At 43.6% G+C, this 14,109-nt stretch overlaps 1 protein-coding gene across 1 annotated transcript; it reads right to left on the reverse strand.

Annotated features, from left to right (window-relative positions):
* Nucleotides 1-1,953: 1,953 nt before the first annotated feature.
* On the reverse strand, nucleotides 1,954-13,640 carry LOC137917784 (protein spire homolog 1-like). Its single transcript, XM_068760520.1, has 14 exons — nucleotides 13,500-13,640; nucleotides 11,325-11,399; nucleotides 10,991-11,155; nucleotides 9,735-9,821; nucleotides 9,304-9,433; nucleotides 7,098-7,148; nucleotides 6,299-6,462; nucleotides 6,129-6,222; nucleotides 5,326-5,468; nucleotides 3,872-4,009; nucleotides 3,594-3,664; nucleotides 3,459-3,486; nucleotides 2,447-2,724; nucleotides 1,954-2,209 (listed from the first exon to the last, which is right to left on the reverse strand). The coding sequence occupies exons 1-14, from the start codon at nucleotides 13,638-13,640 to the stop codon at nucleotides 1,954-1,956; spliced, it is 1,821 nt and encodes a 606-aa protein (XP_068616621.1).
* Between the last annotated feature and the right edge of the window lie 469 nt (nucleotides 13,641-14,109).

Genomic DNA, 14,109 nt, shown 5'->3' on the forward strand with positions numbered 1-14,109 from the left:
ACGACGCGCTCTAACATCAAAATGGCTGCGCCGACGAGCAGCCCGGAGAAAGGGTGACGCGAGACGCCGGTGCGTTCAAGGACCGCCCGGAATATTGCCCATTTTGTAAACTTTTTAATATTCATGTTCAAAATAATAATGATATTGTTGCATTGTGGTCAGTGTATATCATTATCCTTTACTATGAATTATTGTAATGATACTTAATACTTGTATTCAGGTGGTACTCATCGTTATCCTATCCAAGCCTTTGAAGCTGAAAATAGAATTCTTCATGAACGTGTTAAATGAAATGAGGAAAAGTACTCACATTCTTACAGGTTTGTTTAAAATAATTAGTCATTTCACCCTACTACTAGCAACTCTGCAATGGTATAGCGGCTGCTATAGGTTATTAATTGCTGATGACACAGGAAGAAATGTGCAGCAACAGTTTTTCTCCCAAATGCAAGAGGAATGTGCAGATACTTTGATCAGGTATTGCATTGCATTTTATTGTTGGCATCATGATTTTTTTTGTACTCTCTGCAAGGAATTAGAGCTTGAAGGTGGTAATACAGGCTGAAGTACACGATGCTGTAGTACATGCATGGTGTCGTCACACTGTCAGGCTTGTTGTGTGGAGTTCTCACTCCCCCACTGAGCCCAGATCTAAAGCAGTCAGACAATCCTTTACATACAAAGTATGAACAGCTACAGGGGAGGACTGGTCAACACGTTTGATCATAAACAGTATTTCTTAAGGCAAAAACATCTTGAGGAGGATAGAAATGTGATGAAACGTGACGTGCTTTCTTATAACTGAGTTTTACCCACTTTAAGTATGTCACAAAAGAAAAAGTTAAATATTGCTATATATTTACCAATGCATTTATTATATTTTTAACAATGAAAAAATATGCAGATATTTCCTCTATATTGAGAAACGTTGATTAAAAATCCCTCCAGTCCATCAGATGTTTCTTATTATTATTTATTATGCACAGCTCAGTCATTTAAATCAAAAATACTTTCAAATATAGAGTGTGAAAGTAATCTAATAAATCTACTTTTATACCCAAACTAATGTGTTTAATTTGCTTCACCCTAATTAATGGGGTTCAGCATGAACACCTTTTCTATTGGAATTATTTTGCTGGTTATTTTATTAGAGTTTAGTGTTTTGCTTTGCTTGGGCCCTGGTCACTGTTTTAAAGTGTGTGTGTGTGTGGGGGGGGGGGGGGGGGGGGCTAATCAGCGATGTAGGCAGCAGCTAATTATTTGTGTTTAAAAAATTAAGCCAGTTTACACTTGAATATTCGAGAATTGAAAACAAATTACTTTCTTCATTTAACTGCAAATACACATCATGGGGAAATTACTTTGGCACATAATCTTCTTAAAAATAAATGTTTGCCAGAAATGATGCAAAAAAAGAAAAACAAAGAGACATGAGGATCAATGAAGTCTTCTGCGCTGCTCCTTCAAGAGAAACAGATTTTGTGAAGATGAAATTTGGAGACCGTCTTATTGAGCATCATCCACATCAGATTGCAGCGTCTGATGTGGAGGCCCTCTGGAGGCCCTCTGGAGGCCCTCTGCAGTGAGCGCATCCATATCGCTTGTGCTTATCGATCTGCATACGAGTGGATTTGGACCACGCCGCTACGGCACCGAAATGGAAAGGAGTCATTCCATTTGCCATGGCAACAGTGGCTGTTTCTCTACTCAAACACTGTGTTTGATTGCAGGATCTTCGACAATAAGATTAAAAAAATATAAAGTAACATCAACATTGTCAGAGCCACATTTTGCTGTTGTCTGAAACAGCCACGAAACCACCTGAGCACAACTTGGATTCAAGACACTCAGATATGACATGAAAAATAAAGGTATAGTAAGATTATATCCAGTGTCGAGTCTCTGTAATTGTGCCATTTGAGCTGAAAGCGGCAGAGGGAGCGAGAGCGTGTCTTAGACCTCCTTGATTGTTCGCTCAGATGGCCGGTACTCCTGCCTGCCTTTGGGGGAGGACACGTAGAAGGACTGGGTTTTGCGTTTTAGGCGAGCTCTCTTGGTGGCCAGCGACAGGCTGTGCTTGCTGGAGGCGATAATGTCCGTGATGAACTTCTTGCAGTCCACACACACCTCCATGGTGGCCCAGTCCTCCGTCAGCTCCGGGGGGAGCTCCAGTTCCTCGTGCGACTTCAAGGAGCCATGCTTTGAGAACCTATGTGGGCCAGAGACGGAAAGATTGTTGGCATCGAGAGAATTAGAGAAATCTATTTTAAGTTTGTGTCCGTATTTGGTTCCTTTCTTTCCTAATCAACAAAACGTTTTGGCATTTGATGTTTCTTCTATGTGCTCCTTCCATTCTTGTGCAGCATTTCAGTCAGTGGGGCCGATATCAACCAAATGGCTGCAGGAGAACGGCGTTGCACCAGGACATGAAGTGCACAGCGCTCACCTGGACATGGTTTTCTGAATGCCCTGGCGCTGTGGGCCGCTGGAGGATTTCTCAGATTTAGCAGCGGCCACTCCACTGGATTTTCCAGCTCCTTCAGATGTCCCTGTTGTCGCACTTTTCAACGTGGGGGATGCAGAAGACCCTCCTACTGCCGATGGTCCTGGCCCTCCAGCCACAGATAGTGCTGGTCCAACGCTTACTCTTTCCTTGGGCACAGTGTGGGTGGAGCCGATGGAGTAGATGGGTAAGCTGGAATAAGGTTTGGATGGCAGTCGCATCTGTCAGAAGAAATATAGGATTGTTCATTAGTACAATGGCTACTGTGAAACAAAAAAAATAAAGTAATAATAGTCCCGATAGTTGACCCAGAAGAACTAAATTTAGTTGATAAAATCTCGGTTCTATGGTCTTTAACCAGCTGCCTCTTACTGATACTTCTGATGGAAGCGTGAGGAAGACGTGTCTAACCAGATGAAGACAAGACAGTCATGGTATCATGTGTGACCTGCTTCTCGGACACCGTTTTTTCCATGTCTTGCAGTGTGAGGGCGTGGCCGCGGGAGAGTTGGCTGAACATCTGGCTGGAGGCACACCTGGAAGCAGACCTGCCAGTCATTGTGTCATTTAGAAATGTTTGGTATCTGGACCCTGCCCTGCTGACGCGTCGGCGCCAGATTAGGATTGTGTTTCCTAAGCCGTGTTCCTCCAGCATGTTTTGCCTTCTCTTCCGCGACCGAAAGCTTTATATATTGTATAGTGTTTTTGATTTCCATCTTTATTCTAATCAGTTCTAACAGTATAATGTGCTGCTTTTCAGGTTGAAAACGTCTTCACCACCACAACTTAGGTATGCGTCTCGAAACATAATGAGGAAAAAGATGCCTCAAATACTTGGACGTATTATGAATCCAATCCCACATGTCTGTCAGATGGCTGATCAGAACCAGTTAGCTTCGGTTGTCACGCTGTACAGGCATCTGATTTGCAAATGCTTTTACTGTGTCTGACTCGCCTTTTTGCAGCACTGGGAACAGACAGGCCTGCAGGGAGGAAAGGGAGACAAAGCAGGACGTGTAAAGAGTAAAACCGTTGCTTCTGATTTGTTTTCATTGAAAATGTAAACGCTGTGAAGCACAAGATGTTTTACTTTTTGCAGAACTGGCAGATGTAGGACCAGGTAAAGAAGGAAAACCTTTTGGATCGACAACAGAAGCAAAGCTGTAAAAAAAAAACACAGAAATGTACGTTACAAGAAAAAGAAATGTGCAAATGTGAAATTATCTGTCCAAATGTCATTTGCGTTTGCTCATGATGGAGACAAGAGCGATGCAGGTTTATGCATTCATGAAAACTGCAACAACTTGGTGTTCAACACGGCCTACAAACCAGCCTTTCATATAAACGTGGTGCTAAAAGAAACACTACCTTCCCCTTCTTCATAGCCGTGTAGATGTCTTTGTACTGCTGGAACTTCTCCAGCTCTGCCTTGACCAGCACCTGTCGGATGTGCATCACCTCCTCCACGGTCAGAGACAGACACTCCACAGGGAAGCAGAACTCCTCCTGCAACAAACGCACACGATGCCCCCGAGTAGCTTCGTGTCCAGCCATTACAGGGCAATCAGAAAGTATTGTTGTTGCTCACGCAACAAAATAACACATTCAGGACGGCTGAAGACAACATGAATCCAGCGGCAATGAATGGGTTCATTTCTGCAGGTATATATATCCTTGGACAAAATAATAATAATAATATGGTCTACAAGAAAATGGATGGATGATGATAATAATGCTTTAGTTTAATACATATTGTGATTGAAAATATTATTGACCGCAAACTAAAGTCCCTTTTGTTTCACGTGTTGTTGTTTTTTGCTACCCTCCAAGCCTGAATGAGAGAAGGTGAAGGAGTGTGTGTACCAGAAGCAGAGAAAAGTTTGATCAAACCTTGATAATGACATTTCCTTCGTGCTTCTCTTACTGGATGTCACTAAAGCATTTAAAACCATGAATTACTCGTAGGCCTGCCTGGTTTTCTGCCTCATTTGATACCCCCCAATGGATCTCTCACATCAAATCGAGATTTATCTCTGGTTTGTTATCTGGATTTGTTATTTTGCTCATTTTGCTCGTTTCTGAAGGTCTGATCTGTCCATCATCACAAAGATGTCCTTCCTCTGTGGCCTAAAGTTTAATCAATTTCTTCCCGGGGGAAAAAAAACACATTTATATTTGGGGAGAGCGGCCCGGTGGCGCAGTGGTAAGCGCTGTTGCCTCACAGAAAGGAGGTCACGGGTTAGAATCCATCTTGTGGCCTTTCTGTGAGGAGTTTGCATGTTCTCCCCGTGTCTCCGTGGGTTCTCTCTGGGTTCTCCGGAGATTGGTGACACACACTGAGTGTTTGTGTGTGGCTGATTGTCTGTCTCTGTGTTGCCCTGCGATGAACTGGCGACTTGTCCAGGGTGTACCCCACCTCTCGCCCATTGACTGCTGAGATGGGCTCCATCATGGCCCACGACCCGGTGCCGGACAAAGCGGTTGGAAAATGAATGAATGAATGAATGAATGAATGAATGGATATTTGGGGAGAGATTGTCCTTCCTCAAATCTATGGTTTGAGGACAAAATAATTGAAGCTTACATAATTAAAATTGACTTGAAACTTGGCAAATAATGTGGATTGATTTATAGAGGAAGTAGAATAAAGAAATTAAGGACATTGAGTAAGTGTTTAGTTTTGATCCTGACACCCCTCCTCTCGTTTTCGCGCCACAAACCAAATAGACTCTTCTGACCGGCTCCTTTTTGTGACAGAAGTATTTTACATGGTACATGCAATGAGGAAAACCAGAAGCTGAAAATATATCCAGCTGATGTACCAGAGATTTGGAGCTCTGTTTAGAAGGCGGCTGAAACTGTCGGACATTGGTTGGGGTTTCCTTCTCAATGGAGTGTCTTCTCTGGGGGGTCTTACGCCGCTCTGGTTGGGGTGTAGAGGAAATGGGCAGGAACATGGGAGGAGCTGGAGTTTGGAGAGAAAATAGCAGACTCAAAATTAGCCTTCTTAAATGGAAACAATCATTTAAATCAGGGCTCAAAATCTTTTAATGACTAGAAAAGCACTCGGATGGCGCAGAGTGAAGACCTCCGCCAAGCAGCTCATTCCCCTCCTAATTGGATTCACACCGTCCACATGGTGATCTGGATCATCAAAAGGTTATAAAGTGTTCTTGGTATTTTTAACAGCAACCATGAAGAGTAAAAGTGAATCAGAGTTGATGTGTATTTTTAACTGGGTCAGATCCAGGAGATATTTTACATGATAGTTCATATTGGACCCCTTGATGACTCTGATTTTAGGTGAATTGAATACATATTTTGCTAGATAGGACCTTTTGAAAAAGCCTCCATTATAAGCGAATGGGAAAATCCAGACTATTGTTTGTTTTTGTTTTTTTTAATCCAGACAGGCATCCAGGTCACTCTAGAAATTGAATGGGATCTAAGTTAGACCAAGACCCATCTTGAGGTTTCTTTCCATCATGATCCATCCAGCAGTTTTACCGTAATCCCGCTAACAATCAAACAGACAGCCAAAAGCCATCAGAAATAGGACCTTGACTTACGACTCCTGCACGATTTAGCGTGGAGGACACTGAAGCCGGAATTAGCTGCGACTCACTTTTCTTTCCGAGGGCGGACTCTGGGGAAGTATCGTCCCTCAAAGATGTAGCCACACTGGAGCTGCTGGCTGATCTGTGTCCAAAGATGTCATCCTGGATGAGACAAATACACAAGCAGTCCGTCTGTGATCTGCACACTCAGAGTTCATTTACGAAGGCGCAAACTAACGTCGGAGTCGGAGCTGTCTAGCTCGGACAGGCTGGGAGCCTTCAGGAGCTTCTTCCTCGGTGGTGCAGACTGAGATCCAGAGGGTTCTCTGCAGGGAGAGGCTGATCCATTGGTCAGAGACAGAGAACTGGACGTTCTCCTGCCCATGCGTGGACTAAAGTCATCTGCACAGAGCCACACAAAGAAACCGCAATTATGACAAAAGGAGGAGAGGCGTGTTCAGATGAATCCCAAAATGCCTCCTCCGATAGTTCATTGCATTCTGTCTTCTGTTTGGTTCCTGACCAAGGTGACAGGCTGCAGTGAGTCTATCGAGGGCTGAGGCTTGAGATCCACCTCGAGGGTAAAGAGGATTGGTCTGAGGGGAGGCAGAGGAGCAGGGTGGCGTTACACACGAAGCATGGATGCACCTTTCACTGGTCTATATTTTTGGGAGCTGAGTATTTGAAATATGCTGATAACGACACATTGAGATAGGTGTTACATCCGAAGATAGAAAGCAGCCCGTTAAAATGAGACAGCCACCAAACTGTGTGACTCTGGGGTGCAGAGTGGTTGAAAAGAGGGCAGGAAGAAGGGAGTAAAAGAAGAGGAGACTCCTTTCAATCTGTCTATTGTATGTGAGATCCTCCTCTCTGCTCCCAGCTGAAAACTCAGTGTCCTTTCACAAGGCAGCATATAACCAGTCAGCATCGTAGACCCTTCCTGAGTCTCGGACTCGAAGACTCAAAGCGAGATATTAGTTCACAGCCAGGGAGACAGTCGGAGAAGCATCTTCCAGCCGCAGCTCATACTTTACCCAGTCCAGCACGGAACAAATCCTGCGGCATACTCCGCGTTTTCCCAAAACCTGAAAGAGGACAACTCCTTCATTAGGAGAGCTGCAGAGATATTCCACAGTTTGGTCTGTCTGTGTCGTTAGATCCCGGTAATGCATTAGGATTCATCCTGTCACGGCATCGCTATGAAGGCTTGTCACGGGGTTCACGTCAGTGTGGACAAAACGATGCTCTCGGTTTCAACTTGCTAGAAGGAAGCTAATAAAAGATCATCCAAATTAGGATAAGGTCAAATAAGCTCAGCAGGTCAGATCAAGTCAAATAAAGGAAACGAAATGAAGCTAAACTAAGCCAAGCTAACGACCTGGCTCGAGCTTCATAGTTACGCCACAGACATTAAAATAGTAATAGTCTTTCTTATTCTATTTTACTTCTCAGCTAGAAAACAAAAGTTCTACTCCAGACGATGTTGCTGCATCATATACATCCAGGTGAGACACCATCTTCATTTCATTTGACACCAAACGATAAAATCCAGCTCCGGCTGCATGAGAGTTTAAACGGTGAATTTGAATCTTGTCAAGTGGATTCCGTATTGAATGAATTGTTCCTGAATATAACTTCACTCATGGTGTCAGTTCATGTATTAAGAATACAGCGTAAGTTAAGTTAAGATCAAACTGTTCACTCAGCATGACAACGGGTCATACTATAGGAAGGGATTGTTTCTTTGGCACGTACACACACTATGGAAAGGGCATGAATGAGAGCAAGCGTGGCGCGTTAACGTTGTAGTGTGATGAGAGACACTCGCTTCAGCAGGAGGAAAGCAGAGCACAGCGTTATACTGATTTTCCCCGCCTCAGCAGTATTAATAATCAAAATCCAAACACTTATCAGGGCTTGGGGGGGGGGTCAAATTTATTTGTAGCCCAGCACGTCGCTATTGAGAAAACATCACTCTGTTTTGTGTCAAATGCTGAGCAGTGCATGGAGATAGATGGGTACCAATCTGTCTGCACCCCGATCCAATTCTGCAAAGTCAGCAGGATAATAAATGGAACGATTGCCGCTGATGATTCGCGAGGTGGTGACAAAACTTCAGCTGTTCCTTTTCCACTCCTCCATAAGACGAGGAGGTCTGGTGTGTGGTGCTCTTCTGTTCCATTCTGCCTTTGGGATCGCTAAATGCTAGTGGCCATTTCGGATTTCTTTCACTAAGGACAGGATCTGCACATTTGGTTACCTGATTCCTATTAACGAATCCTTTTTTTTTTTTTTTGTTCTATTATAAAAAAAAAGAAATACAGTTTATTTGTGGAAGCTGCTTCAAACAAACATGCAACATGAACAACTCTGATCCTGAATCTCAAATATCAGTGGATATTCTTTGTGTGTTGGGATTCTCCCCCCACTTTTAGCTATTTCTCTTGTCTGGGCCCACATGCTAAGTGGAAAATCTTCAACTATGCATGCATGCAGCCCACAATTAAACTTGTTTCTAATGATGTCACCATCACCAATGAATCCAGTCCCACAAATATTCTGTATTCCTATTGTTTCAACATTTGTGCTTGTGGTGTGATCAACAATCGTGTCTGTTTGAACAGTTTGCTCTCATCAGCGTCGTCCTCCTCGCCAGTGTCTCTCGCATGGTTTCACCTCTGCAAGCCAACCATCACCAGCCACTGGCACATGACATGAAATACATGAATATGTGTACTGATGCAGTACATCAGATGTGTGAGAGTAGATGAGAAGCCACAACAAAATGGGAAAGAGAAAACGTTTTTTTTTTTTTTAATGGCCAGGTTAGCAGCGAAGTAGACTTTACCTGACGCATCAAAACTCAAAGACATGCTAAGCGGCCGAATTACTGCAACAAGAAACAGTCATGGCATTGGATGGTTATTGCTTGAGAAGAGGAAGTAAACAAGTCTTACTTTTAAAGATGGCAAGCTTTGTGTTAAAAATGCACACTGTGCAGTTATGGACCAATGTACTATGACTTCAAATAATCTACAGCAACACAATAATATGCATTAGGTGCAGCGCAACTATAAAACATAGCTACAACAACACAAAGTACAAATAATAGAGCAGTAATCTGTAAACTAATGAAGCTCCATACTTCAGCTTCAAACACACACATCAGACTGAAGTATGTTTTCATGTGCACGTGATTATGTTTGTGCATGTGCAACACGCAGTGGTGAGTTTCCTTACCCAGCCTTCCCCGACGGATCTCACCGGGGGACACTGGTCGAAGTTTCCGCTCGGCTTTGATCTCCTCCAGAATGCGCTCGTGCAGCGTCGGCGGAGGCTGAGTTTGTGGCTTCAGCTTACGAGCTGAAACCTAACACAGGTTGATGATGAAGGTACAGAGGAGATTATAACAACTAGCACGTCTGTTACCAACACACACCAGCTCCGATTCACCTTTACTCTTCATGGTTGGTGTATAAAGATACCGAGAAGGAGACTGTAGACTTGAGAATGGTTTGCATCATTTCCGAATGATTGATCATAATTAAGAGGATCCTGGGTTCCAGGCACATGCTCATTGATTGCGTCATTCTAAGGAAGCTCAGTTGTCTGTTCTAAGTGCTGCCGGTGTTGAGGGGCTGCAGGAGGACGGTGGGTAACGCAGTACTCACGGGGTTGAGAGGTGGTCTGGACCTGATGAACTCCAGGATAACTTCATGAGCGCTCTTCTCCAGCCTGGGCGGGATGTCGCCGTTCACCTGAAACAACACAACATGGAATCCACTGCTATGAAGACACAATTCCTGGTGTGAATAGAGCTCACAAGTCCTGCCGAAGCTGAATCAAATTCAAATTACATGTTCGAAAAGAGGAATAAAACTTCCTGTTGTAAGTCTGCTAAATACACTTTATTATCAGTTAGTCTCTTTGTCATAATTACTTTTAGTTGTTTAATTGGTAAAAAGTAATTATATGAAAAAAAAATCGATTGCTTTTATGAAAATCTAGTTGCGAGTACACCCTGCAAATCTATTTAAGAAACATTCACAGTCAAACAGTCGGAGCAAAGTTAGGGTTGGGTTCGCCGCTTCATCCAGACAACTCAAGTCACTGCTGCAAAAACATCACATGCACATGACACGCCTCATTGTCCTTCATCATCGTGCTGTTTTTAAGTTTAAACACTCTCCCATCTGCCTGTCCATGCAGCAGCTGCTGCACAAGCATGTTTCTGCAGCACTTTTACACCCCCCCCCCCCCCAACATCCACCTGCAGACTCTAGTCAGGAAGCTCAACGGGTTTCTCAATGCTCCCCCAATCGATCAATAGGAACATATCTGTGGGAGTGATGAAGACAGAGTGTGGACACCAAACTAAAAATGATGCTCTGCTGCTGTCATTCAGCATAAGATGGCCGACTCAACTGTTAAATTCTAATAATATATTTCCACAAAACTACCAGCAGTGACGAATGGTAATCCAAAGAGGCTTATTCATTGGCACTATATATAATCTGCAATTGTTTGCTTATTGGTGGCATGAGATGAAAACACTGCAGCTCATTGGGCAAAAGACGGTTACCATGACAAGAAAGAATTTAAACATCAAATAAATAGCGAGTTTCTGTAATTGTATGAAGTTGTTATCATGTTAATATACTGTATGCACAGTCATTTATTATAATGTGACTCCATATTATGCCGCAGCACAGGAGGGCAGCATTTTTGTAGAGTTGCAGTAAATAGAGGCATACCGTACTTTCCATCTTTTAAATACATTTTCAGTACCAAAAGTCTCAATAATAAAATGCCTGTATAATCTTAACATCATCAAATAAATGAAAATAAAGCACTGTCTATAATTATTATAAAACATAGTGTATGTAGCATTAATGTGTGTGTGTGTGTGCGTGTGCTGCACACTGACCATGACTTTGCGGAGTTTGTAGCGTTTGCTCCTGATGTCATCCATGAGCATCTCATAGGGAGTGAGCTGGTACTCGATGGGCAGAGGGTTGTACTGGCGCTCCTGCACCTTCTTCAGCTTGACACCATCTCGCAGGCCCCTCATCACCTGAACCCAGCATCGAGCCTGAGCGGAGAAGCAGGGGGCCCCGAGGGAGAGAGGGAGTAAGAACAAATCACCTCAAATAATAGTTCTGGAATCACCGAGTGAAATAGACATTCAGGGATATTTATTAATTTCAACATGCATGAAAAAAAGAAGGGATTGACTGAGACTAGAGAGTACGGTTACCTACCCAGTCAGCGTTCTGTAGCTCATTCAGGTCTCTTCCAGGTTCTGCTGATGTCGCTTCCTCCATTTTACGGAGGTTCTGTTTGAAAGAGAAAGATAGCTGATTATATAAATCAGCTATCATAAATCACGTGGACAGAGAAAGATATCAGGACATAAAGAATCTTAAAGGAGAGGGGTGAAAGGTCGGAACACATTGATAAACGTCCCATACATTTCATCATCCTTTAAAGTAACGTGCAAGAGAATCAGTGTGGAGTTAAAAATATTGATGACTGTTTTTAAAACCACATAAAATAACAGTCTAATTTTTACATTCTTCTTTCTCCACCGTTCCCATCCTGCTTTAGGTCCTTTTCGCCCCAACAGAGTTATGCAACAACCCAAAAGCCTCTATTCATTCAGATGCATTAGACACTCTCAAAGGGAAGCAGCAGCACTGTAAAGCAGGAAGGAGCCCTGCGGTAGAAAAAAAGAAAACACACACACAACACTTCAGCAAAGCATCAAATCCCCAAAAGGACTCCTGCGTTGAGGAATAAAAAACGGGGGCCATGACACGACATGCGTTGGTGATCAGAGGCACAGACTTGGTGTCGCAACCAAAATACAGTAATGCAAACTTCAAAATTATTATTCCACTATGCGCTCGTGTCCACCCCCCCACCCCGGATCGTGTCCACAGCAGCCTGCCATCCTCCACACGTCAACAGCAGTGGACGACGCTTGTTCAGGCTTGTGCTGCAGCTCACCTTACCTGCCATTTTATTATTATAGCCATCGCTGGAAGATGATCTGACCTCTCTTGTGCTAAAGAATATTAAACACGTTTATCATTTGTTCCACTCCATCGTCACGATTTTCAGTCGGATAGAAGAAAGAATCCTCTCTCAGAGCGTAATTGACATCTTATTACATTTGATTATTATTCAAATCGGCAATGTTTTTTTAGAGCCTGATGACCGAAAGCACAGATAGGTGGCGCCTTGATCCACTTCATAGCGGATTAAACTTGGGCTGCTTAAGATAAGAGGACAATCTACAAAATACAGTTAAAAAAATATATTTATTGTGTACCGCAGTACCGATCTCACATGACTATAGGGCGTAAAAAGCAGATCTGGTGGGACATCAATTATCTGTTACAGTTCTACCCACCCCCTTCAGGTGGAGCGGAACATGTTATACATACATAGATCACTGGGTATGTGTATGGAATGTGTGCGTGTGTGTGTGTGTGTGTGTGTGTGTGAGCGCATGCATGTGTAGGGCAGAGAAATCAAGGTTCAAGGTTCAAGGTTACTTTGTACCCGGAGGCAGACTTGATTTGCTGTGAGATAAGTGAAAACATCCAATATCCAGCATGAGCATATGAGCATATGAGCATATGAGCATTCGGTTCACGGGTCGCAGCCCTGCTCGACTTGTGGCATGTGTGGCGTTGCAAACTTGTGTGCATTAGAGGGAATTGATCGCCCTGTCATGAAGTGGATGCATTTTCTCCTTTAATGCTCACAAACGTGAATTTAAACCGAAGTGTGAGCGTAACAAGCCTTTTGATGAATGTTTGCCGGTTTGATTACGTATTGTGTCCCAGCAGCGATACAAAAAGGCAGGTCTTAGACTTAGAAAGTCGACGTAATTGTCTGTCCTGTGGTAGCGTCATGATGCTAAGCTGATCACTGTCCATTGATTCCTTTCACCACGGATGCCTTTCTGCATCAGCTGACCGCGTCTCCTCTACCACACAGGAAACACAGCTGTTCCTCTTCAACCTCCTCCTCCTCTCACTTCTGGGACGTCCACGTCCTTCACCGGCCGCCACTGAACCCTTCCTGTCTGAAGCGATGGCTTATTTACCGATATTGACACTTGAGATGTATTTATTTTATCAACCTTTTATGCTCAAAATCATTAAAAATCTATATTTCTGTGGTTTATATACACACGGTCACCACAGACGGGATCTGCTGCATGCTCTCTGCCGACCAATCATATGTAACCGTTAGCGTTTTCATCCGTCCACACCATTAACGTGACCCCTGCTTGTTATGAGGTGTGTGTGTGAATATCAATAATCAGGGGAGATTCAGCAAGTCCTTAAATTGCTGTTGTATAAGTACAACAATCATTTAGGGACATGCTGATGGCTTAGGATCTGTCGTCGATGAGGACCCACCTCTTTGGCACTCTTGATCTTCTCCAGGAACGTGTGCAGTTCCCTGGTTTCTGCGTAAAGAGCGCGGCACACTGCCTGGTAGTGAATGGCGGCGTCTGATAGGCTGGGAAGATGAGCTGCACACAGCTGCAGGACCGACATGAATTAAGATTCAACATTCAAGATTCAAGAGTTTTATTGTCATTATGCTGACATAACTGCATTAGTTCACCGCTCTTTGCCTCCACAGAAAATATCACTCAAAACAAAATGGAAGATTTGCCTCCGCTCCCGCAACAAAAACTTCAACGTGGAAAAAAAACTCCCGTGAAAAGTTACAATGTGAGTAAACGACATAAGAAAATGCATCTTTAGTATCCCTGGAAATCAAGTGTGCATTTTTACTGCAGCAGGAAGAGAGCAAAATGTTGATTTGACGGATTCCTTTTGCTTGTATTGTTTTGTAATTCGGGGCGTGTGCATGTGTTCAGGTGAGTAGTAGACTGGTGGTCTCGGGGGGGGGGGGGGGGGTGCATGTGTTCAGGTGAGATGTAGACTGGAGGTCTCGGGGGGGGGTGTGTGCATGTGTTCAGGTGAGAAGTAGACTGGTGGTCTCGGGGGGGGGGGGGGG

Source organism: Brachionichthys hirsutus, chromosome 3 (genome assembly GCF_040956055.1).
Source record: "Brachionichthys hirsutus isolate HB-005 chromosome 3, CSIRO-AGI_Bhir_v1, whole genome shotgun sequence".
Classification (NCBI taxonomy): domain Eukaryota; kingdom Metazoa; phylum Chordata; class Actinopteri; order Lophiiformes; family Brachionichthyidae; genus Brachionichthys; species Brachionichthys hirsutus.

Bases quoted from the DNA above. Each gene is read 5' to 3' on its own strand.
- LOC137917784 (XM_068760520.1), bottom strand. From the start codon at position 13,640: ATGTCGGTCCTGCAGCTGTGTGCAGCTCATCTTCCCAGCCTATCAGAC. The intron at 11,156-11,324 runs GTAGGTAACCGT...TTCTCCGCTCAG, and splicing joins AGCTACAGAACGCTGACTGG to GCTCGATGCTGGGTTCAGGT. The intron at 9,434-9,734 runs GTGAGTACTGCG...AACCTGTGTTAG, and splicing joins CCAGACCACCTCTCAACCCC to GTTTCAGCTCGTAAGCTGAA.